Source organism: Pleurodeles waltl, chromosome 5, assembly GCF_031143425.1.
Source record: "Pleurodeles waltl isolate 20211129_DDA chromosome 5, aPleWal1.hap1.20221129, whole genome shotgun sequence".
Lineage (NCBI taxonomy): Eukaryota > Metazoa > Chordata > Amphibia > Caudata > Salamandridae > Pleurodeles > Pleurodeles waltl.
Genome location: NC_090444.1, coordinates 1802702495 through 1802728095, shown reverse-complemented (window position 1 = coordinate 1802728095; position 25601 = coordinate 1802702495). Strand labels below are relative to the sequence as shown.

Here is a 25601-nt window from a genome sequence, read left to right as displayed (position 1 = left end):
AAGCTACATATAGGTAGTGACCTATATGTAGTGCACGCGTGTAATGGTGTCCCCGCACTCACAAAGTTCAGGGAATTGGCTCTGAACAATGTGGGGGCACCTTGGCTAGTGCCAGGGTGCCCTCACACTAAGTAACTTTGCACCTAACCTTTACCAGGTAAAGGTTAGACATATAGGTGACTTATAAGTTACTTAAGTGCAGTGTAAAATGGCTGTGAAATAACGTGGACGTTATTTCACTCAGGCTGCAGTGGCAGGCCTGTGTAAGAATTGTCAGAGCTCCCTATGGGTGGCAAAATAAATGCTGCAGCCCATAGGGATCTCCTGGAACCCCAATACCCTGGGTACCTCAGTACCATATACTAGGGAATTATAAGGGTGTTCCAGTAAGCCAATGTAAATTGGTAAAATTGGTCACTAGCCTGTTAGTGACAATTTGAAAGAAATGAGAGAGCATAACCACTGAGGTTCAGATTAGCAGAGCTTCAGTGAGACAGTTAGGCACTACACAGGTAACACATTCAGGCACACTTATGAGCACTGGGGTCCTGGCTAGCAGGGTCCCAGTGACACATAACAAACATACTGAAAACATAGAGTTTTCACTATGAGCACTGGGCCCTGGCTAGCAGGATCCCAGTGAGACAGTGAAAATACCTTGACATACACTCACAAACAGGCCAAAAGTGGGGGTAACAAGGCTAGAAAGAGGCTACTTTCTCACATCCCCCGACCCGTACATGAACAGAGACACAACTCGTGCGTTCCCTGGGCTATTAGTTTCCATCCTCAGTACTGTCCAACCACTACATGTTTCTATTCATATGGGCTTATGCTTAAGGTGTCATACAGCTCTTCACCGCCAGAGGCGCTCTTTCTACCTGCACTACGTTCTTGCCACTTTTGACCTCTATGGTGATGCACACAGTAAGTACTTCCTGTAACGATCAGTTCTCAGCCTCTTCGTTGCTCGAGTGATCCAGACGGGACGGGTGATGCTTCGGAAAGGAGCTCACCGGCTCCCGGTGTGCACGAGGGAGCCCGTGAGGATGAGTTCGGCGGTCGCCAGGTGACAGCAGCGCCGGTGCTGTCAGTGCCAGGTACCGTAGTCGTTCCGTGTGTCCCTTTTTAGTGTTTACTATCCCAGAACAATTGTTAGAGGGGGGCGGCTGCGTGACGCTTGAGGGGGGGGGAACCATTGTGGGGACGCTGGGAATTGTAGTCTGTTCTTCCATGCATTGTGAAGGACATATGTAATGCATCATCATTGTTTCTTGGGCAAAAAGTAAAGACCCTTAAAGGGTCCGTACAACTGTCATGGCTCACAACTCATCCAGTCCTGTTTTTTTTGCATTCTGGGACTTGTAGTTCCGCTATAAAAAAATCTACATCTACCACCCTACCATTTGTTCACTTTTTGCAATTCACGACCAGCCAAAAGGAGAAATGTATTCCTTCAGGATTGGTAGGATTCGTTTTCTACATAGCAATTTAGCCCTCCGCTTGCTCTAAAATCACACCGCAATAATCCAGACAGCTCTCACATACTGTTTAGCAGATTTCTCCATGTCCTTGCTGTGTTAGATTTAGGAGGGGGAAATACCTAATTTCACTGCTTTTCCAAATATTTTTACTGGCCTACTGTAAAAATAAATGCCAGGCAAGGTGAAACGACAGCCAGGTGGCAACCTTATCCCCAACTTGACCTGCTGTCTGCTAGATACTTGTGTGAGTATTTCAGGAGTCATTGTAGTCAGTGCCCACTCTTCAGTAGTGGGTGTTATGTCATTTACTGCCTGATCACACATCAGGGAGCTGGATGAGCATCAAAAAATGCTGCGAGGGGTGTTGCAGTGTATGCCTCAGAACTGGCAAGGATTACAATGCAATTTTCTCTTAGAATGACATAATTTATATATAGTTCTTGTGACACTCTATAACGATTTCAGGGTGTTTTGGTGGCATTCGGGGAAAGATTTACATTGTGACCAGCAGTTTCAAGCCTTTTGAGTCGAACTCCTTGGTTCGCGAGCTGTACATGCCCTTCGCTTGACTCAAGTTAGCAGCTTGAGGCAGTGGCGTTCTTTGATGCTACAGGCTGTTTGTCCTTGGCTGCTGTAGTGCATCAGAGTCATTTACCTGCAACCGAAGACCCTACTTCTCGACTGTGGGCAAAGGTTGTGTAGAAATCACGCAGAGCAGTGAACGATGTGACTCCTTGCAGGCACATACGCAGGCACCCCTTTAATCACAAACTATGCAGGATTAGTATTTTGGCAACCAGTTCGGATTGATATCAGAAGGGGGAATGTGCCTTCTTAGAAGTGGAAAAGTAGAAAATCCATTGTTGTGTACGATGTAGTTGATACATTAAAGTAAATATCTCCACTGACAGTTCTGTTGACCCTCTCCACTAAGCCAATGAAATGGAGAGCATATAAGGGAGTGCACGTATGTTCAGTCCCATTATTAGACAATAATTCCTCCATCAAGGCTCCCAAAGTAGTGTTCTTACTAACTTTAGTGGTGGTTTATCCTAGGGGGCCTCAAGCAGGCTGATTATTATCACATCTGATACCAAGGTATTTGGAGTTTATCAGATGTGATAATGATTGCTTATTCTGAATTTTGGGGAATAACGTGACGATTTGGGTGGTTACCGTACCATAATCCATATGCTGTGGTAAATACTGTGCCTTTTCTCCTTGTAAAATTCCTGCAGGTTTTATCTGTCGAAATTTACCAAAGCTTTTTTTGGTTTTAACCTAAATTCACTAAACTTGAGATGAACTTATGTTTTTGTAAATCAAATTATTAGAAGACCATTACTAATTTTTTCTTGAATAATTTGGGGTTTGTATTGCAGTGGTCAGCCCATATTGGGGTTAACCTCTTAACTATCGCTACTCTATTTAAATGCAGGAGAGAAAAGACTGGGTTTACTGCAGAAAGGTGGCTTTGCTTGTATGTATGCATGTATGTATGTATGTATGTGTTGGGGTTTATATGGAGCAAACTTAAATGAGGAGCAGTGGCATGTATGTGTTTTAAATGTTTTGGGAACAGATTCTATTTAGAGCAATATAATCACTAGGCCGCACGTGCTTAGCATGGGCATTTGGTGTCAAGCCGTTATACGTTAAGGTGAAGCTGTTGCCAGCCAGGTTGATACTTCGGACCAAGAAATAAAATAAGAACATCTGGATATGCAAACGTTGTGCACCATGGTATGCTGGCTATACAGTTTAGCTGCCTGTGGAGGATTTCAGCGCCAGCTATTCCAAAATCAGAAACTAGAAGGTCATGTGCGCACCTGAATGGCTGGAAAGCTTGGATGCTCTCGAAAAGGTTCTGAACATTACTCCAGTGCAGAGTGGTTTTTATCCTAAACAACCCTGTAATGTTCACGGCAATGTTTTTATATGAGGAAGTGGGCTGTATTGAGCCAGATGAATGCAGTGGAGTACAAACGCTTGCACAACTGAATCTGAATAAAAACCTTCTACAGTGACGGAGAACATAAGCACCGTGGGCTACAAGCTTGTACGCATACAGGTCCTCTGTACGTCAGCCTTCTGGTGTGGTCGTCTAGACCTAGAGACGACTGATGGGTCTGATTGGCAAAGAACATGAACTGCAGCAAAGAGTCTCTGATCTCTTTGATTGGCTAAGAGGGCTATTTAGACTAATGATTAAGATAAAACATTGCCTCTTAACGCTGTATCACTGGGTGGACATATTTACTGGTGTCTAACTCAATGCAGTGGTTGAATTCCTGCTGCGTTGTTGACATCACTCTCATATAGCATTCTGCCATTGATATGTAAGACTGAATATACTGTTAACCAGATGAGTGATAAGATTGTATACGTCCGACATGTGAGTAATATAGATATGAAGACCTGTCTTTCAAGACTGCAAAGCCTTTTGATAAGATTTCATAGCAGTATCTGTGGGAGGTACTTGAACTTATGAATTATGGACCGTGGTCTAGGCCGTTGATATTACTATACCCCAGATCTCCGACGAGAGGCAAGACAGATGATATGAGCTGAGTTGGAAGTAGAAAGGGACACAAAGTAGGGTTGCCCCAGAACCTCTGGCCTGTAAACCCTTAAAATTGAACATAGAGGTTTCTGGCAGTGCACATGCCAGACGACATACTTGTTAATGTACAAGACTGAGCGTAATCATTGGGAAAGCCACTAATTATAATTGAATGTTTTGCGATGTTGTCAGAGCTTCGGATCAATGAAAACAAGCCAGTTCTGTTTCCATTGGGTTCATTAAGACCAGTCTTGGGAGCATCTCAGCTGCATTTAGTTTTACCTTGGGAACAAAGCTCCTTCCGATACTTAGGAATTTGCGTAACGCGCACAACCAAGGCATGGTATAAATTTAACACATATAAGATCAAATCAAAATATACTCAAATCCTTTGACTTTTAGCAGAGGTCACAGCTGTGTTTTTCCAGCAGGATAGCAGTAGCTAAAATTCTTCTTCCTTGCTGCTTTTTTTTCTTCCAGTGCTCTCTGTACACTTTGCCGACCACAGTGTTTAAATAATTGCATTGAGTTCTTTGGCTTGGAGGTGAAGGGAGGGAGATGGACCTTCTGAGTCCTTCTGAAGAGGAAGGATGTAATCCATTTGAGAGTGTTATCTTGGATGCCTATCCGCTGGAGTCTTTTGATCAGGTTGTGGTGGGAAACAGTGTTCTAGGCCGCCAAGAGGTCGAGGAGGATTAGGGCGTCTCAGTCTCCTTTGTCCATGAGCGCTGTGATATCATCCGTGGCGACGACCAGGACAGTTTCTGTGGTGTTGTTGTGAGCGGAAAGTGGATTGGGATTCATCCAGAAGGTTTTTGTTCCCTAGGTATTCCATGAATTGCTGGGAGATAGCCTTTTCGAGGTCTTTGGTGAGGAAAGGGTGCTGTAAGATCGGTCAGTAGTTTTTGAGCTCGTTGGGGTTTGCAAATGATTTGTTGAGGAGGGATTTGATCTCGGTGTGTTTTCAGCAAGTAGGGAAGGTGGCTGAGGTGATGGACTAGCTTGCTGGTGATAGTGCTAATACCAAGGTTGAACCTTTTGTGTGGGCTGGGGGTCCATGGGGGATCCTGATTGGATGGAGCACATTATGTCGGCGGTGTCCTGTGTGGTGAGCTGGTTCCAGCTGGCAATCCTGTTGGCAGCGGGGTCGTCTACGGGGTCTGAGAGGCTGAGGTTGTCATCAGCAGTGGGTTGGGGTTTGAAATTCCTTTAGATGGTTGAGATGTTGTCGTGCATAGAGTGTTGCAGCGTTCCTGGGAGGGGGTGATGATGTTTTCAGTTACTGAAGGGTTGGAGAACTCCTTGATGGTGTCGAAGAGTTCTTTGCTGTGGTTGGCACTGGCTTCCATGCAGGTAGCTAAAGTGTCCTCTTGGTGTCTTTCAGGAATCAATGGTACTGGATGAGTGCAAGCTTGGTTGTGGACCGGTCATTGGGCTTCTTGGTGGTGCACTATCTTCTTTCCAGTTGTTTGGCGGTTCTCAGTTCCCGGGGTGTACCAGCTGGGTTGTCTATTGGGTCTGGAGAGTTTGCTGGGAGGGACTCTGTCGGTGCTGTTGCAGATCCAAGTTGTAAAGTTTTTCACAGCTTGTTCGATGTTGGAGTAGGTGTCGAGGAAGGGAGTGGGGAGGAGTTGAGGGCATCAATCTACTTACTCTCGGATACCCTGTTCCAGCTGCAGTGGGGGGTTGTTGATCGGTCTGGTGGTGTGGCTGGGGGCTGTGGCTTAGGTGAAGTGGACGATTGCGTGGTCTATCCAGGTGAGACCGTTGGTGTGACTGTATTTAACTCTGTTACTGGTGGTGAAGATGGCGTCTAGTGTGTGTCTGACGACGTGTATGGGGTCGGTTACAATCTGAATAAGGCCGATGTTGTTCAAACTGTCCAGAAGGTTGACAGTGTTGGCGCTGTTGGAGTCTTCGAGGTGGGAGTTGAGGTCTCTGAGGAAAATGTAGTGTTCGGTGTTGATAGCTTGGTGGGGGGATGAGGTTGGTAATAGCATTGCAGAGGGCAAGGGGCGGGGTCCTGGGGTTCTGTGGGTCAGGGTGTCTTTGATGGTGGTTCTGCTGTCAGTTCTGAGCTGGAAGTTAAGGTGTTCCATGATCGATGTGTTGTCATCAGTGATGGTGGTGCAGTAAATAGACTCCTTGTGGATGATGGCCATTCCACCTCCATATTTGTTGATGCGGTCACAGTATATGATCTTGTAGCTTGGAGTGTTGCCATGGCGATGTCAGGTACAGAAGCAGGGTTGAGCCAGGTCTCAGTGAGGAAGATGATGTCAGGAGTGGTGATGGTGCCCCATACCTCGGTTGCATGCTTGCAGAGGGATCAGGTGTTGAGCAGGTGGCAGTCGAGTTGTTGGGGCGTGGGGTGGTAGTGGTGGAGTATGCGTCTCTGCAGCAGGAGAAGTGGCAGCTATGGCAGGCGAAGGTGCCAACTGTGGAGCCAGGGGAGGTGCGGCAGCAGATCTTGTCACTGGGTCTGTAGTGCAGGGCGGTGAGCATGGCTCCAGACTAGCAGTGGAAGGTGGGAGATCCAGGGTTCCTGGTGCTGGGGGCGGTCCAGGCACGGACGGGTGCAGACGGGCTTGCATTGGACATGCCTGTGGTGTGCCCGCTGTGCAGCCTCACTGCGGCCTCCATTATGTAGGTCCAGGGAGGGGGGGTGGGGCGCAGGGGAGGCGGGAAAGCAGGAGGTTGGAACGGCGAGTCTAGCTGAACAGAGGGCACAAACGGGCATAGAGCAGACTATAATAACCAATAATAGGAGGGCAAAACTGACCAAAAACAAACAGACACCGTCACAAATGAACAGTCAGGCACCAAACAGCTGAGAGACCAAAACTAACAAAACAGTAAAAAAAAAAAGCAGGGACACTGACACTGGCACTCGGCGGTGGGTGCAGAAACAGCAGAAATACAAGGTGCGAGGGGGAGCTGGTGTGGGTACCTCAAACATTAGCATTACTACAAGATTCTGTTCAAGGCAGAGCAGAGATCATTGGTTTAAACCTCACAAGAGAAGACGCTGCCACTGATTATGCTAAAGTGGGAAACAGACTGAGCTAGATCCCATGCAACACAGGAAGGGGGGTGGGATGTTAGAAATATTACATAACGCAACCAGCAATGCCAGGATTAGACGAACACACTTTAACATTGTTCATAGGACCCATATTATAGCTGCTGTGCTGTGTAAACTTAATCCAGATACGTTTTACGTCCCCTAACTGCAGGGTGGGAAATGAAACTTCTTTTAATTTGTCCTGAACATGCTGGGCTGCTTATTGGGGTAAAATAATAGATAGATATCAGAAATGTGTTCACAAGTCCCTGACAACTTGCCTATTGGATATTAAGCCAGTAAGATTAAGAGAAGAGTTGTGCAATTTTCCTCACTGACATTGTTTGGCTAGACACTGCTCTTGAACAGGGTCCTGGGGGTACTTGACAGACCAGGGATGTTGTAGAGAGGTCTGTAGCCGAAGAGATACATATGTAAATGTATAGGACTGATGATAAACTACATGACGAACTGTTGGACTGGAAGGACAGTGTCTGGATTGTCATATATCCCCCTGAATGTCTTGTACTGTTTATGCCATACCAAATACTGCTTGTAGGGCTCTTAGTGTTTACAATATACTAAATGGACTTGTATAAGCGTATAAAATAACTACCGTATGCTGATGTTGAACAATAACACTTACTCTCTGGAGCTCAGAGTATTCTGTGAATGATACAGATGGGTAGGATTGGGTATTTTCTCAGCCAAATTAGACACCACTATTGTGAATTTTTTTTCAAAGATATTTTTATTAACATTTTCACTCAAACAAGGACATTACAAATATAATATTCACAACTTGAGACGTTGATTACTTCCGCCAAATAATATAACAGTCAGGACCTTCCGTGTATTTTACATTTAGGAGATAAGTCGCATTTGGTTCTGGATGTCAGTATCACCTTTAAACTTTAAGTGTCCCATGTACATTTGGTATACATAATTCGTATCTGATGTCCAGGGAACTATTTACACGATGGTGACTAATTGGGGCGATTGTCCACTGTGTATAGAAAGAGCCATGATATCAGGCAAATACAAACCTACAGTGCACGCATTCACTGTAATTCGCGGTGGCATGGGAAGTTGCCTCCAGTAATGAGAGCAGGTATGTTAAGGCATCCTCACAATCAGTCCAGATCAGATATAACTGTCGTCTGCTCTTTCACTCTTATATTACACTCCCTGTGTATAGGTGGTCCCCACGGAGTCCGCCAGTAGTCAGTGATATTATCCCAGTGTGCCTGGTGACATTTTATTGTTAAGAAAAAATATTTTAAAAAATAAACTTTTGCTCACAGTATGTGGCAATGTTGTGTAACATTAGGTCCCAATCCAGATAATGTCTAAGGAAATGGCACTGTGCCACCCAGCCCTGGACACTGATGCGGCGTACACCGTGGCAGAATTATGCTAATTCCAATAACACATTCCATCTGACATGGTCTGGCTGCTACCCTAGTTTGCCTTGTAAATCCCTTTGCTTTATACACATGAACAAATATAATTGTCTAAACTTTTCATTCACGGTTAATCAGTAAGTGGCTTTTCAGTGGCACTCTTTAATGGTTGCAGGTGTGCTTGCTGGCCCTGCCCTCCAGTCACATTTCCTTTCCCTCTGTTACAGGATCCCCCGAGCTCTGCTTCGCGATGGACTGGCTGCTGCCTGAGCTGTGTGGGTCCAGCCCCTCAGACCCGCTTCCAGTCTGGGAGAGCGGCAGCATCGGGTACTGCTTCAACCAGCTGCTGCTGAATGCCCTACCACACCTGCTGCTGGCTGTGATGAGTGCCTGCTATGTGGGCACTCCCAGGTAGGTAAACACCCATGTAAAGACTCCCAGCGCTGTGTGTCTCACCACAGTCTGAGTCCTCCCTGGCAGACAACTCTCTTACAGACAGAGCCCCCCCAAACACCCCAGCTCGGTAGGTCTGTGTCTCGGAGACACCTGAGCTGCTTCCGGTGGACACTTGTCTCACAGGTAAATACCCCAGTAATTATGAAACAGGATTAATCTACTATCCATGGAAACGATTCGCTGAGCTGTTCCAATCACCTGTTTCCTTCTTTGCCACAGATCAGCATCTCAAAGGGTCTTCTAGCTTCATGTATTATTTACTGCCCCATCCTGACCCTTCGCCCGGAAGCTGTCTGTATCCCAGTGGAGACTGTACAACTTACTGTGACTGGCACATTCCCATCAGTTTGCAACTTGCGCACCTTGCAGACAGCCTTCTCCCCACCTGGTAGCCTACTTGGTCACATCCATACCATGTCAACCTTAACTTCCATATTAAAGTTGGCGTTTTTCGGATCTTTGGGTGTACATATAGGTTGCATGGTTTGTAAAGGTCGCCAGAACCTTCGCGACAGCATTGTAGAACTGTATTACACGTTTCATTTGATCTGTTTTTCTATTACGTGTTTATTTTGCTGAAGTTAGATTGAAAACAATGTTTTTAAATGAAAATATTAAAAACAGTAAGGAAACTACCTGACTGTACTCCTTGTTGTAAACAATATTACGTAATTAAGAATGCAGTGTATGGAGATAACTTGGTTTGCTTCGTTAAGAAGTACATTCTGGCTGTAGAAGTCAGATTTTTTAAGCTGTTGCAGCAACGCAGAGTAAGGAGTGGACCCTGATTTCAATTACAGTGTTCAAGCAATAGACAGCTGTTTAAATAATAGACGGTGGTTAAGTTTATAGATGTTTTAAACTACTCCTGCAATGTTCAGCCAACACTCGGCCCTAACTGCAATTAAAATATTCAGGTTTTGTTTAGCTGGCATTAAGAAGTTGCCTAATTATAGGCTGGTTTGGGAATGTCATTGTCTAAATGCAAGGGACTAGTTAGGGGGAGGGATAAAAACAGACAGAATCCAGGGCGGTCATTGGTTGAAATCCACATTTCACAAGTGTCTATGAAAAGACATCGGCTGATTGTTACTTCTGAGTTTTAAACCACGTTATCTAGTGTAATAAAAGCACCTCAACAAGTAACATACTTTTTGCCATCTCTTTCTCCCTCTTATTAGTCCCATCTCTGATCTTCTCCATTTACCTGGAGCTCCCAGTTCCTTGTTCTCTGCGTCCTCCATTCAGTGCTTTGCTTCCTGTCGTGTTCACTCTTCGTTTCCCTGGGCCTCCTGACGTTTGCTGCACTCTCCTTCTTCTGTAGTTGCTGTCTCTTTTAATGTATCACTCTCTGTTGTCTTTCTTGCATAATAATTCTCCTCTGTATTTGTTTTTTAATATTTGTAGATTTCCCGGATCCGAAGACCTTCCCAGGCCTTCTTGGAAGTGCCGGATTGCTGTGTCTTTTCTGTTTGCCCTCCTCTCTGTCATCAACATCATCTTGGGGGTCGTCTTTCCCCAACAGGGAACTATTTCGTTGAAGGTGTTAGTTGGAGGCATCTCAGCTTTGGCGTGGATCACTCACATCGTGGCGCTCCTCAAGCTCTACAGGTCAGCCTATTGCATCTACAGAGGCCCCTGGGCACTGGTGCCTGTGGTACTCCTTCCCGTGCCAACACTGGTCATCACATTAGTGTGGTACAGCCAGAATGGATTGGCCTCTCATCCCCTTCAAGCTGGGCCCATCATGAAACTCCTCATCACAGGCCTCCAGCTGACCTGCCTGGCTGCTTACCTGCTTGCATTCTTGGCTCCGATTCCCACCCAGCGAGGTTTTGGCTCCATCAATGACCCCTCAGACCACGCACCTCTTCTTATTGATTCAGGGGTTCTACTGCCCGACTGGGGATATTTTGGGGAAGACGGTGAGAGCTGGCTCTCGCGCTTTTTCTATCTTTGGCTGAACCCTTTGATGCAGCGTGGATATCAAAAGAAGCTGAATAGGCCACAAGATGTCTACCGCCTGCCACGCCGCCTTCGTACTGTATCCATCAGACAACGCTTCAATGCCTGCTGGCGTGCAAAGATGGCTGCTTCAGAGCATGTACCCGGTGTTACCAAAGGCAGCGGTCGAACTGGAGATAATTCCCAAGCACCTACAGAGGGTGTGAACAGTACTTTTGCCACACCACCAGATTTCCAGAAGAAGGTGCATCTCCTCTCAGTGCTCAATGCAACCTTTGGTGTCAGATACTACTTGCTGGGGCTGCTCAGGCTGGCAGGTGGCATGCTGGCCTTCGCCGGCCCGCTGTTGCTCAATTTGTTGGTGAATTTTATGGAGACTCGACAAGAACCATTGAGCCACGGAGTCCTGTTTGCGGTTGGGCTCTTCGCCAGTTCGTTTGTAGGCGCTGTTTTGCGTAATCAATTCACCTATGAGGTGAACAAGGTGATGCTGATGGTTCGAGCTGCTGTGGTCTCTGCCATCTACCGCAAGGCCCTGCGTGTGAACGGCACCACACTGTCTCACTTCTCCACAGGAGAGATTGTGAACTTCATGAGCACCGACACCGACCGGCTCATAAACTTTTGCCCGAGCTTCCACGAGCTGTGGAGCCTCCCAGTGCAATTTGCGGTCACTCTCTATCTGCTATACTTGCAGGTGGGGGTGGCATTTCTTGGTGGACTGGGTATTGCCTTATTGCTCGTGCCCCTCAACAAGTACATTGCAAATCGGATAATGGCCAACAACAAAGAGATGCTGGCACACAAGGACTCCAGAGTCAAGGTAAGGTTATTGTTTGAATCAATTGTGATGCTAGAGTAAGAAGGGGATGATGGGACGGTACTCTAGCGAGTGGGTAAGAGGATGATTCAAGAGCAGAGTTGAATGTGTGAATAAGAATCTCATTGGAGGCTCATGGGTTGAGGTAGATTCCTTTTAATTTGATGAGCTCTTGGGTCATGTTAGGAGTTAAGCCTCATATACACTAAGGCGTTTTCCTATTGAAAGAGAATGGGGAAAACCCTATGGTGCACTAGGCCCTGAGGGACAGATGTATCAAGCGTTTTTGCATTCGCAAACCGTGCGAATGGCTGTTTGCGAATGCAAAAATGCCTTTCAGAATGTATGAAAGGCAGTCGCTATGCAATTTTAGGGATTCGCTAAAATAGCGACTCCTTAAAATTGCGACCCCGTTTAGAGAATCGCAAATTGCGATTCTCTAAATAAGGAATCCTTATTTGCGATTTCCTAAGCACATGTATCAAGCTTTTCTTTAATGCGAATTGGGCATTAAGGAATCGCAATTACCACCAAATACAAGTTGGTGGTAACCATGTGCAAATTTTAAAAATGCATTTTTAAAATTGACATGTAACGTACAGGCATGTGTGCGCCTTACATGTCGTAAGCTAATTTTTGGGGGTGAAGCAAAGGGGGACTTAGGCCCCCAGCACCCTGGGGTTTGCATTTCCCAAATTGCGAATTCCAGTTAGGAATTCGCAATTTGGGAAATGCAAAAAATTCGCAAATATGGCCTACAGGCCAATAGGTGCGAATGGGGTCAGAATCACTGTTTGCGATTCGGTAATAGCATTTGCGATTTTTAAGAAATCGCTATTACCGAATCGCAAATATGATACATACCGTTTTGCGACTCTGAAGTAGCGATTTCTTAAAAATCGCTATTAGAGAATCGCAAAATAGTTTGTTGATACATTTGGCCCCAAATATCTACAACACAAACAAAGGGTGAAATGTGAAAAGATTTTTGATCCATTCGTCAGTGTGAAGTTTTGAACATTACATCACTGAAATAGTTTTACATTGGTTCACTCTGTCAGAAAACGATTCATATAGATGGAATTCTCCACAAATTCTTGTATCCTGTGGTGATTTATTATTGCTCTCGTGAATTTAACCTGTACATTAAGCCACTGGGAGTGAACGCAGCCAACAAGACAATGCGATCCACCCCACTGTATGCTAAAGTGTCATTGGCTATTGACATCTTTAAGCTCTGATCCTGCCTGGACATCATTTAAACTGGATGTATGGAGTGTAGCTGAGCATTGACTCAAAGATGGCTGAGTTTGTCTCTCTAAAAGGAGACACCACGAGACCCTCATCCAGGAGTATTGCAACTCTCTTAAACTTAAAAGGTTTATGTCCCCCTCTTGTACAGCTTCCTCTAAATTCCTTGGTTTTCTTATTGACCCTTTTTTGTTCTTCAATCACCATATATGTACAAAAGTACAAACAGCATGGTTCCAGCTTACCTTACTGTTCAAAATCAGACCCTTTCATCTTTCGAACTACGCTTGCTCCTCATTTCAGACCCTCATCTTGTCACAGATCGCCAGATAAAGCACACTACTCAATCTCACAGAGCACTCACTGACACCAACTAAGGCTGTTTTTCACATTGCTGCTTGACCATTCACCAGGCACAGTAAGTTCAAGCACATTTCCCCTGTAACAAAACTGCATTTGCTCCCTCTGTAGGACAGTATGTTGTGTGCTCTATAAGGCATTTCATTTGAGTCAGCTCTACTACTTTACCTTAAAGCCTACCTTGTCCAGTGGCTCATGGGCTGCTGAGAGCTCATCCTTAGCCACACTGGAAATCCAGTAGACTCTCAAAGAAAGGCACACCAACAGGCTTTCTCAGCATATGGTCCAAGACTTGTGCATTATAAACAGTCCCAATAAAATAAACACACTTAACTATCCATCATGTTACCAGCTGTGTGACTGATCCGAGGGGTGTCTCCTCCTTTTCATGTGTAAAACAATGCCTACATTAGTTGTGAACTGGCATAGTGTGAAAGCATCCGCCATAGGTACAGATGAAAGTCTCCAAGGAGGATATGCTTTGAGGATGTCAAGATTTGTGGTGGGCAAAGATCATTGCACTTCTTCACGAATGAGAGCTCGGCCGGGTGGCTGATGCAGCAATAAGATGTTATGTATTGAAAGCAGGATGGCTGATGTTCTGGTACCTGTTTTTTTTTAATCCTTTCCATTGTGATGCAGTTAAAGTAGATGTTAATGATCCCCGCCCGTGAGTGTGTGCAACCGAAGAGCAGAGACAATATAAGGACAAGAGCTATGGTTCTGTGCTACTGAAATTTAAAAAGGTATCCTGAGTAGGTTCTTTGTAGGAAGGGATCTTGTACGCTGTTAATCCCAAACACTTATTGGGGGGGGGGGGGTTCTTAGGGCAATTAGGGAGGGAGCACCCAACTGAGAAGACAGCTTATCTATAAATATTAAATGCTTGTGGCAGCAGTGCCTAGTCAAGGCTTCTCTCTGGTTCACAGGTCAATAGAATCCCGCTTTAGCAGGTGAGAGCTTCCCTGCTCAACCTTCGCTCCCTCTTTGCGGTGGGATATAAAACCAAACTTAACCTGCTTTACCTGATGTGGAGGATGCAGAGGTGTTGGGCAGGCTTGCATAGATATGTGCATCAGCTGCATTAATGGATTGTGAAAATGCACTGGCAAGGTAGAAGAGGCATTTTGACAGAATATATTGCAGGACAACAAAAGGAGGCCTCATTCCCCATCAATCTTTGGACCCCCAGCAAGCAACAAGGATTGATGTAACATGATACTTCTCACAGGTACCCCCCCCTTTCCACTGTGCACCTTTCACTGAGAGAGTGATGTGTACTCTTGCATTCGCTGCCAGTGCAGCCAACTACACTGGGAGAAGTCTTCCTTATTCACTGGAAAATGCCATTTCCCAAGGATCATACTTAGCACAACAGAATATAGGTTACAATTTAGGTATTTCTTCTAAGTTGTAAATGTAACATCTACACACACAGACTCTGGGAGAGTTACAGAGATTGTTTAGACCTAAACATAGCCTCCCTATAAACAAATGACACACAACAAGTACTAAGGTCTTTACTGCCAAAGGAGTGGTACTTCACTTACCCTACTTTACTTGTGGGAATCGAATAAGAATTGGATAGGTCACCTCACCCACTGTTTGTGTCATGCTTTTTCATTGGTGACCCATTCCATATGGATTTGTGATTAGCACAATGGGTCATCAATCCGTATCATTTAGCCAACATGTCTTGGCCATCAGTATTGCTCTGGCCTTCGCCAGGGCTGTTATAATCCCTGCCTAATCATAAGTGCAATACATGCTTCAATGTGAAATGTGTTACTCATGATACCTGGTCAATTGTGTTAAGGATCGTGTCAGGAATAATGGGCTAGTCTTGCACCTTGGCTATGGTGAGGGGGCAACTCCCTGCAGACACACTCGTAAGGGACAGGTACTGCTGGCAACCTGTGAGGGCCCTTGCTTTTCCAAAACTGGTTGATGAGGTTTCTTTCTGTGACCCAAAGCTATTGCTGTCTTCGCCAGAATACAAGAGGATGAAGTGTTTCCTTTTTTACACCTAATGGCAGCCCTTAGGTTTGTTGGCCTCGGTGCTCCAATGTGATTTCTGCCGCGAGATACTGGGAGCTGCGTTGTTTAATTTACTTAGAAATGAGAATCGGGAACTGCAATTTCCTGATCCAGTGTGATCCTGCTTTCTGTATTACCACTATGGACAAGATACCAGCTACTTCTGAGGAGGCTCCTTCACCGGTAGCCCTACAGCATATGATTGATGTAGCGATGGAGTCTGCTTTTTGTTAGGACTGGAACAGGAAGACGGTCGAGGAGGTAATTGTAGGAAGTTGGCTCTGTATATAGTATCTCAAAGTGAGAGATAGTGTGCACAGAGTCCAGGGGTTCCCCTTAGAGGTTGATAGTGGCAAAATAAGATAATTCTAATGCTCTGTTTTGTGGTAGTGTGGTCGAGCAGTAGGCTTATCAGACGGCAGTGTTAAGCATTTGTTGTACACACACAGGCAATAAATGAGGAACACACACTCAAAGACATGACTCCATGCCAATAGTTTTTCTATAGAAAAACATATTTTCTTAATTTATTTTAGAACCACAAGACTCAAGATTTGAAGTAAATACATAAAATGCAAGGTACTCCACACAGGTAAGTAAGGAACTTTGAATTAGAGCAGTAACATACACAGTTTTAGTTCAAATGGCAATAAGCTATTTTAAAAGTGGACACAGTGCAAAAATCAACAGTTCCTGGGGAAGGCAAGTATTGGTTAGTGTCTCAGGTAAGTAAGACACTTACAAGTTCAGTTTCCTGGGCATAGGCAGCCCACCGTTGGGGGTTCAAGGCAACCCCAAAATTACCGCACCAGCAACACAGGGCCGGTCAGGTGCAGAGGCCAAAAGAGGGCCCAAAACACATAGGCACCTATGGAGAACAGGGGTGCTCCGGTTCCAGTCTGCCAACAGGTAAGTACCTGCGTCTTCGGAGGGCAGACCAGGGGCGTTTTGTAGAGCACTGGGGGTGGGGGACACAAGTAGGCACACAAAACACCCTCTGCGGCACAGGGGCGGCCGGGTGCAGTGGGCTTAGCAGGTGTCAGGTTTTCAATAGAAATCAATGGAGGGACCCGGGGTCACTCTAGCGGTGCAGGCATGGCAGAGGGGGGATTCTCGGGCCAGCCACCGACTGCGCTAGGCAGAGGGCCGCCTAAGGGTCACTCCTGCCCTGGAGTTCGGTTCCTTTTGATCCTGGGGGCTGCGGGTGCAGTGCTTGGTCCAGGCGTGGGGTTCTTTGTTCCAGGCAGTCGCGGTCAGGGGGAGCCTCTGGATCCTCTCTCCATGTGTGCGTTGCTGTGGATGTACAGGGGGGTCGTCTCAGGTTACTCACGGAGTTGCAGTCTCCTGGGAGTCCTCTCTCCGGTGTTAGTTCTCTGGAGCTCGAGCCGGGGGCATCGGGTGCAGAGGGTGAAGTCTCATGCTTCCGGTGGGAAGAGTGAGTTCTTTAGAAGTTGCAAAAAAGTTGCAAAGTTGTTGCTGTTTTTGAACAGTGCCGCTGTTCTCTGGAGTTTCTTGGTTCTTCAGTTCAGGGCAGTCCTCTGAGGCTTCAGAGGTCGCTGGTCCCTGTCGGATGCGTTGCTGTGCAGGTTCTTTGAGTCTGGAAACAGGCCAGTAGGGCTGGGGCCAAGTCAGTTGTCGTCTCCGTCGTCTCTGCAGGGCTTTCAGGTCAGCAGTCCTTCTTCTTTGTGTAATTTGCAGGAATCTGATTTCCTGGGTTGAGGGTCGCCCCTAAATACTCAATTTAGGGGTGTGTTTAGGTCAGGGGGCAGTAGCCAATCGCTACTGTCCTTGAGGGTGGCTACACCCTCCTTGTGCCTCCTCCCTGAGGGGAGAGGGGCACATCCCTATTCCTATTGGGGGAATCCTCCAAAACCAAGATGGAGGATTTCTGAAGGCAGGGGTCACCTCAGCTCAGGGTACCTTAGGGGCTGTCCTGACTGGTAGGTGACTCCTCCTTGTTTTTCTCATTATCTCCTCTGGACTTGCCGCCAAAAGTGGGGGCTGTGTCCAGGGGGCGGGCATCTCCACTAGCTGGAGTGCCCTGGGGCATTGTAACACGAAGCCTGAGCCTTTGAGGCTCACTGCTAGGTGTTAAGCACCTCCACCCAGTGCAGGCTTTGTTTCTTGCCTCAGAGTACACAAAGGCTCTCACCCCAGGGGGTCAGAAACTCATCTCAGTGGCAGGCTGGCACAGACCAGTCAGTCCTGCACTGAAGGATTGGGTAAAATACAGGGGGCATCTTCTAAGATGCCCTCTGTGTGCATTTTGAAAAAATCCAACACTGGCATCAGTCCGGGTTTATTATTCTGAGAAGTTTGATACCAAACTTCAAAGTATTCAGTGTAGCCATTATGGAGCTGTGGAGTTCGTTTTTGACAAACTCCCAGACCATATACTTAATATGGCCACACTGTACTTACAATGTCTAAGAATAGACTTAGACACTGTAGGGGCATATTGCTCATGCAGCAATGCCCTCACCTGTGGTATAGTGCACCCTGCCTTAGGTCTGTAAGGCCTGCTAGAGGGGTGACTACCTATGCCACAGGCAGTATTTTGTGTGCATGGGATCCTGCGGGGGATGCCTTGTCGCCTTTGCCTTTTTCTCCCCACCAACACACACAGTCTGCACTGGCAGTGTGCATGTGTTAGGTGAGGGGTACCTTAGGGTGGCACAAAACATGCTGCAGCCCTTAAGGACCTTCCCTGGTCACAGGGCCCTTGGTACAGCTGGTACCTTTTACAAGGGACTGATCTGTGTGCCAGGGGTGTGCCAACTGTGGAAACAATGGTACATTTTTAGTGAAAGAACACTGGTGCTGGGGCCTGGTTAGCAGGCTCCCAGCACACTTCTCAGTCAAATGAGCATCAATATCAGGCAAAAAGTGGGGGGTAACTGCAACAGGGAGCCATTTTCCTACAGTAATGTTACAACTTTTCCTGTTGGCCGCCCTGTACGTGACTGTATGGTGCACTGTTAAACATTTGCTCAATGGTATGCAAGCGTTTGCTAATTCCAGTATAATTCAGAGCTTTATGCAGGCTGGGTCCCTCCAGGTCTCAGACTCTGGTAATTAAAAGCAGACATTGAAACAGGTCCATATTTGTCCCTGTATTCATTTCATTACATCAAATGGCAAAAACACTGATGGATTCCTAACAGTGACTGTAATTTTTTTTATATTTCTCGTTTTATTTAATCCTGCACTCCCTAAGAGTTTTAACTATTTTCAGGATGTTTTGTTCCTGTATTTATTTATTTATTCGTGTAGCATATTACTCTTGGATAGTGCATGCTTTGAAATGAGTCACTTCCAAGTGTTTATATTGCCCATGATTGAGAGCGCTGGAGTTGAGGCTGAAGGCTCTGCGAGGTTCTCAGTGCCTGTCAGTGGGTCAGGGTCCATTTCATATGACTTTTATTTCGATCACTAGGATCATAAAAAGTACAATCCTCAAAAATAAATAGTACATAACCAAAAAACAAAATCCCACAATCGAATATAAGTAAAAATACCGTAATATAAAACACAATCTAATAAAATCACGTTTTAAGACCATAAAGAGTCAAAGCATCTGGAGACTCAAAGTGGCGGTGTACAAGCTGATGTGTTTCTTGGCGACTTCTTGCTCAGTAAACAAAAGATTAAAGTTTTGTATATAACAAGAAGTGTCCAGTGCAAAGCCAAATTTCCCTAGTATTAACAGCCATAGTAATACAAAGTAACTGATTTCCTAGTATGTGCTAAAACCAAAAGTGACTCTGTGATAATTCCGTTACAAGAGAGGGGGGTAAAAACAGGAAAGCACAGATAAACACATTAAGGGGGTCATTCTGACCCCGGCGGTCTAAGACCGCCGGGGCCAGGGTCGGCGGGAGCACCGCCGACAGGCCGGCGGTGCCCCGCAGGGCATTCTGACCGCGGTGCTTCGGCCGCGGTCAGAAGAGGCAAACCGGCGGTCTCCCGCCGGTTTACCGCTGCCCTTTGAATCCCCCATGGCGGCGCAGCTTGCTGCGCCGCCATGGGGGATTCTGACACCCCCTACCGCCATCCTGGTCCTGGCGGTTCGCCCGCCAGGAACAGGATGGCGGTAGGGGGTGCCGCGGGGCCCCTGGGGGCCCCGCAAAGTATTTCAGTGTCTGCTAAGCAGACACTGAAATACGCGACGGGTGCAAACTGCACCCGTCGCACCCCTGCAACTCCGCCGGCTCAATTCTGAGCCGGCGTCCTCGTTGCAGGGGCATTTCCTCTGGGCCGGCGGGCGCTCTTTTGGAGAGCGCCCGCTGGCCCAGAGGAAATGTCTAAATGGCCGCCGCGGTCTTTTGACCGCGGTGCGGTCATTCAGCGGCGGTAGCTTTCCGCCCGCCAACATTAGAATCAGGCCCTAAGGTATTTACAATATTTTTAGGCCAATGCATTTACGGCTATATAAAAACATCCTTCCCCCCATGTTGCTCTGTTATTATTATTATAGTAAAAGCCGTAGGCACAATTCAGGTACCCACACCAAGCCCTCGCTTTCAAGGCACTTGGTGCACCTTAACCATAGTGCCATTAGATACTTGGCCATACCAAACATGATTACTCTGCTTGTGTTGATTCTCAAGACTCTGAGAGCGTCTCAGGACCTCCTGGTGCCCAAATTCTTGCAAAAGGGCACAACCCACTTGACCTGAAGGTTCTGAGAACAAGGACAAAAAAAATAATATATGTTCCAGAGATTCTGTACCCCATTTGCACACTGGACACTGGTCATGAACCTCACCCTTTCTGAACCATTGGAGTTGAGCACTTTAGTGGGTAAGGTGCTGTGCCTAAACTGGAGGTGTAACTTACATGCTAGAGTTGGGACAATTTCATCAATGGTCGCCTCATAGGGTGCTACAAACTCCCAGTAATGTCCCTTGATCCTATCTCGTGGGATCAAGCTCATCGATTCAGGGGAAGACCAATAGTTAACAAGCCCCAATTTCTGGAAGAGGGCCTTTAGGGTTCGAAACCAGGGGATTTTCTCTGCGCACTGCAGAACCATAAGATCTCTTATACCTTCTTGATACGTCTCAAGGGCTGAGGTAGTCCACAGCCGATGCCAGAAAGTTAGAAGCCTGCATTCTATTCTACATGAGATCTTTCTCTGTGCTAGATCTAAGTATACTGGCAAAAGCAGAGTACTTTGGGGAATGTTTAATATAGATCTCAAAAACCTGTGCTCCCTAATATCTATTCTATTACTTTTAGAACTTCCCCATACAATTTGGACCGCATTGCCTTTGCGCTGTAAATTTCGAGTGCTGGGGCAATTCTTCTGGATGAAGTCCTCTGGAGAATCTTGGCTATATTTGCAGTCTGACGCATTAGGGATAGGTGAAACTTCTCCAACTGTAGAGCCCAGCTCAGGTTGAGTGTAAGTCTGATGCCTAAATAATCGAAAGCAGCTACTTGATCCAAGTGGGTGTCACCCACTAGCATGTGTCTTTTACACCAACTCACCTTGTGATTAGAAAAGAACATATACTTGGTCTTGGCACTATTGAGCTCCAAGTCCCTCTCGCCTCAAAAATAATTAAAGAGGTCATCTGGAGCCCTTGCTGGGATTTAGAAATCTGCAGGGTGTCAACGAAGAGGAGAGCTGGACCCTCGTCTCTCCCCCTCCCCCCAAGTTTGGGCGCATTGCACCCATTGATACAAGGGGAGAACAGGGTGTCGGCAAGGATGCATCGCTGCCTGACTCCAAGATCTATCTTGAAGGGTTCGGTCACCTGTCCATCCTCCCCCCCCATCTGACTTGGGCCATATTATCAACATGCAACCTTACCAAGATGTTCAATAGGGAAGCAGGAATGCCCATTTTCTCCAACACCCTCCAGAGCTTTCCCTGGGGGCCAAGTCAAAGGCCGTGTGTAGGTCAACAAAGGTAACAAACAGCTTGCCCTTGTTGATTAGAACCTCTCTCCAGTAAATGCAAGAGAAATGGAAAACCTGATCAGAGATACTAATGTTAGCTGTAAAGCCCGCCTTCAAATCAGACAGGACACCCTCTTCTATTATCCAGTCCTGCAGATGCGTCAGCACTTGTTTGCAAAAAATGTTTGTATGGAATCAAACAGGCTGATAGGTCTGTAGTTCCCTGGGATTGCCTGACACCCCTTCTTGTATATTGGGAGTATTACGCTAGTTTCCATGAGGTGGGAATATTCAGTGCGGAGAAGATGGTGTTGAATAAGATATTTATATATGGACCCCACACTTCCATGTTTACTTTATATAAGTCATTTGTAATCCTATCGGGATCAGGGGCACGGGCAGAGATGCAAGAATCAATTGCTGCCAAAGTCTCTTTTATTGCAAACACAAGGGGGCTCGAATTGTTTAAATCACCCTTAACTAATGACACCCAAATGTCTTACTCAACAATACTCTTGTTTGTATACATCTTACTAAAGTGGGTCACCCTCTCGTCGGATTGAACACAAAACTCTAACTCGGTTTTGGGGCCATTTAGGCAGACTGAAGCAGTCCTCCAGAAAGATTTGTTGTCTTTAACAGTCATGGCTTCTTGTAAAGAAGTCCACAGGAATTCTAATTTTTATCTGAAGCCAAGACCTGCCTGAACCTGGTCACGCACCTCATTATATCTGGACGTGAGTTAGTCTTTACTGCAGTTAGCTCGATGTTGGCTATCCTACAATGACAGTTGTACCAACCATTGTACTTCTTGAGACCCTTCTTCCTCCTTGTGCAACCTTTCCTAGCAAATCCCCGATTTGGGAAAACAGTGTCGGGGTTAGTGTGTGGTAGTCCCTATTAGATCTATTAACCACTACCATATCAGAAATGGCTGGCTAGAGCTTCACATCAACCAAGAAACAGTCAAATCTACTGTGGTGGCCCGACCTGTTATATGTCACTTTACCTAATCGGTCTGAGGGAGTCCTACCATTTATAGCTCTAAGATCATAGCTAAGCATTAGTGCTAACAACTTGGCTGCTTTAGGTGTCAGTCTCACACTCTGCAAGTCTGCTTGCGGAATGCACCACTGATTGTCCCATTAAATAGTGTCAGAGGAAGCAACTGTTAAAGGTTCAAATGTGGTGTTCAAATCTCCAGCCACCAAAGGGAATCATTCCCTATGTATTCTGATAAAGATTGCTCTGGTATATTTCTAACCCTGGTCTCCACACTACCTGTTACTACTGTATTCTAAACAATATATTTTTTTTGGGATAGCCCTGATGGGAGCACCAGCAAACTGCCAAAACATCAAGGGAATCAATGGGAATTGTCCTAATTTTACATTGCAATGCTGTTTTGATCCAAATCCCTAGCCTCCCTGAGAGTCTGCCCCTTCCACTCTGATTGATTGAGTGATTGGTGTTAATGTGGTTCAGTCATTTGTGAAGAGCAGCACTGTCACCCCTAGGGGTCTCTGGGCGCTGGGGCTGCTAAGTCTCTGGCGAAGGGCCAGGTCTTGAGTTGTTTTTGGAATTCAGTCAGTGAGGCCGCTGTTCGGAGGCGGAAGGGGCTTTTCCAGGACTTGGCGACGATGTAGGAGAAGGAGTGGCCACCTCTATGGCAACAATGGATGCGGGGGCTGCTAGGGCAAGAGAGATGGAGCGCAGGTGTCTTGCGGGCAGGTGGAAATTCAAGCGGTGGCTGATGTAGACTGGTCCTTGATCGTGGAGGGCTTTGTATGCGAGCGTGAGGATCTTGAATTGGCATCTCTTCTGGATTGGGAGCCAGTGGAGGTCTCTGAGGTGGAGGGTGATGTGGGTCCTTTTGAGCAGGTCAAGCCAGGATGAGTCTGGTCGCGGTGTGGTCTGGAGTCGTGTCAGTAGCTGGGGGGGGGATTCCGTCATATAGGGCCGTAGTTGAGGCGGCTGGTGACAAGGGCCTGGGTGACGATCTTCGTGCTGTTGGTTGGGATCCATCAAAAGATTTTGCAGAGCATGCGAAGGATGTGGAAGCAGGAGCTGGGCACTGCGATGACTTGTGATTTCATGGTCAACTGGCTGTCTAGGATGATGCCCTGATTGCGTGCATTGTCTGTCGTTGTGGGTGTTGGTCCGAGTTGTATCGGCCATCAGCTGTAGTCCCAAATGGCGGGGGTCTTCCGAAGATCAGTACTTCTGCTTTGTCGGAGTTGAGTTTTAGGCTGTTGTCTCTCATCCATTCGGCTACGTTGGTCATGGCGTTGCAAAAGTTGGTTTGCTGGGTTCGGCAGAGGGCTTCTTTAGGAGGGTCTTACCTCTGCGTGTTTCCAGCAGGCTGGTAACGTTGCTGTGGAGATGGAAGTGTTGAGGATGCTTGTGAGTTCCGTGCTGACAGGGTTGGATCCGAGGTTTAAGAGGTGGTGGTGGGAGGAGCTAGTGGGTGCCCCGAAGTGGATGGAGACATGATTGTTGTGGGTGGTGAGCGAAGAGCCGGTGGTGATCATTGGGTTGGTGTTCACAAGTGGGTTGAGGTTATCGAGGTTGACAGTCTTGGGTTGGGGGTTGAAGTTGTTGTAGAAGGTGGCAGTCTTGCTATGGGAGTAGTCCGAGAGGGTGTCGCAGAGTTCTTGGAAGGTGTGGATGGTGTTTTCTGTGGCTGACGGATTGGAGAAATTCTTGACTATCTTTAAGCGTTCTTTCGTGTGGTTAGCCTCTGTATCGATGCGGGTTGTGATGGCTGCTCTCTTGGTTTTCTTGATGTGGTGGTGGTAGTAGCTTCTGAGGGCGGCTTTGTGTGCGGCTGCGTTGGAAGGGTCTTTTGTGGCTCACCATCGCATCTCGAGTCAATAACAGTTGCGCTTCGAGATTTTCAGCTCTGGGTTGTACCAGATGGCTTGTTTGGTGGTATGTTTGGGTTTTGCTGGTTTCAGCGGTGCAACTCTGTCGGCGCATTTGGTGATCTAAACGGAGAAGTTCTGGGCTGCTTGGTCAGGATCTGTTGGGATTTCAGGATGTGTGTTGTTGAGGGCTTGTGTCCATTGGGTCTTGGTGACCCAGCCCCAGCTGTGGTGGATGGCTGTGTGGTGTTTAATGGTGGTGTGTTGGGTGTTGAAGATGGTGAAGTGTACGATGGAGTGGTCAGTCCAGGTAAGTTCTGTGACGTGGAAGAATTTGATTCTGTCGCTGGAGGTGAAGATGGCATCTAGGGTGTGTCCAGCTTTGAGTGTGGGTTTGGTGGCCAGTTGGGTGAGGCCAATGTAGTTCAGAGTCTCCAGGAGGATGGTGGAGTTGGTGTCGTTTGGGTCATTGATGTGGAAGTTCAGGTCACCCAGTAGGCGTAGTGGTGGGGGTCGATGGCTAAGGGGGTGATGAGGCTAAAGATAGCATTGCTGAAGGTTGGGTAGGGTCCGGGAGGTCTAGAGGCGAGGTTACCACTCATAGTGGTATTGACATTGGTCTGCAGTCGGAAGTTGAGGTGTTCCATGTGGGTCATTGGGTCGTTGCTGGTAATAGTGCAGCAGATGGTTTCCTTGAAGATGATTGCAATGCCTCCTCTGAGTATGTTGGGGCAGTTTCGGTGTATCATCTTGTATCCATTGGCGGTGGCAGATGCGATGTCAGGGTTCAAGGAAGAGTTTAGCCATGTTTTGCTGATGAAGGCCATGTCGGGTGAAAGGGTGGAGATGATGTCCCAGATTTTGGTGGTGTGTTTGCAGAGGGAGCGGGTGTTGAGCAGAATGCATTGAAGTGCTTTTAGGGCGTTCGTGGATTCCATGGTGGAGTGGTCGTCCAGTGTGGGTTGGTGGCCCAGTGTAGCAGGAGAAGTGGCAAGTAAAGGCTGTTTTGGTTGAGCATGGAGAATATACGTAGCAGATGATGTTGTTGAGCCTGAGGTCCACGGCCAGGACCTCCTTGGAGATGTATCATGGGATGGAGCACGGACCAGGGGTCCTGGTGCTGGGCGAGGTCTAGGCGCGAACAGGTGCAGACAGGTTTGCCCTGGTTGCGCCTTCTGCATACCAGCAGCGCACCTGCACCGCGACCTCCATGAAATAGTCCTGCGAGGTGGGCGGAGCCGGCCAGGAGGCGGAAGGGCGGGAGCGGCAAGGTGGTAAAATCGTCGAAAGAGAGAGAGATGTGGGGACAGGGAGCAAGTGGTTGCTAAGGCAACCCTAAAAAGCAAAAAGAGCAAATGCAGAGTAAGGGTGGGGTTGCTGGGCAACCCTAGGCACAATCTGGGGTGGCAAGTGTGAGCATGAGGTTG

General features: G+C 47.0%; 1 protein-coding gene across 1 annotated transcript in view; it reads left to right on the top strand.

Moving 5' to 3' along the window:
* Nucleotides 1-940: 940 nt before the first annotated feature.
* Nucleotides 941-25601, top strand: part of ABCC10 (ATP binding cassette subfamily C member 10) — a 161627-nt gene continuing 136966 nt past the window's right edge. Inside the window, exons 1-3 of the mRNA XM_069236268.1 lie at nucleotides 941-1100; nucleotides 8742-8925; nucleotides 10378-11758. Coding sequence (XP_069092369.1) covers nucleotides 8765-8925; nucleotides 10378-11758 — 1542 coding nt within the window. The 5' untranslated portion in view covers nucleotides 941-1100; nucleotides 8742-8764. The remainder of the gene's footprint in view (nucleotides 1101-8741; nucleotides 8926-10377; nucleotides 11759-25601) is intronic.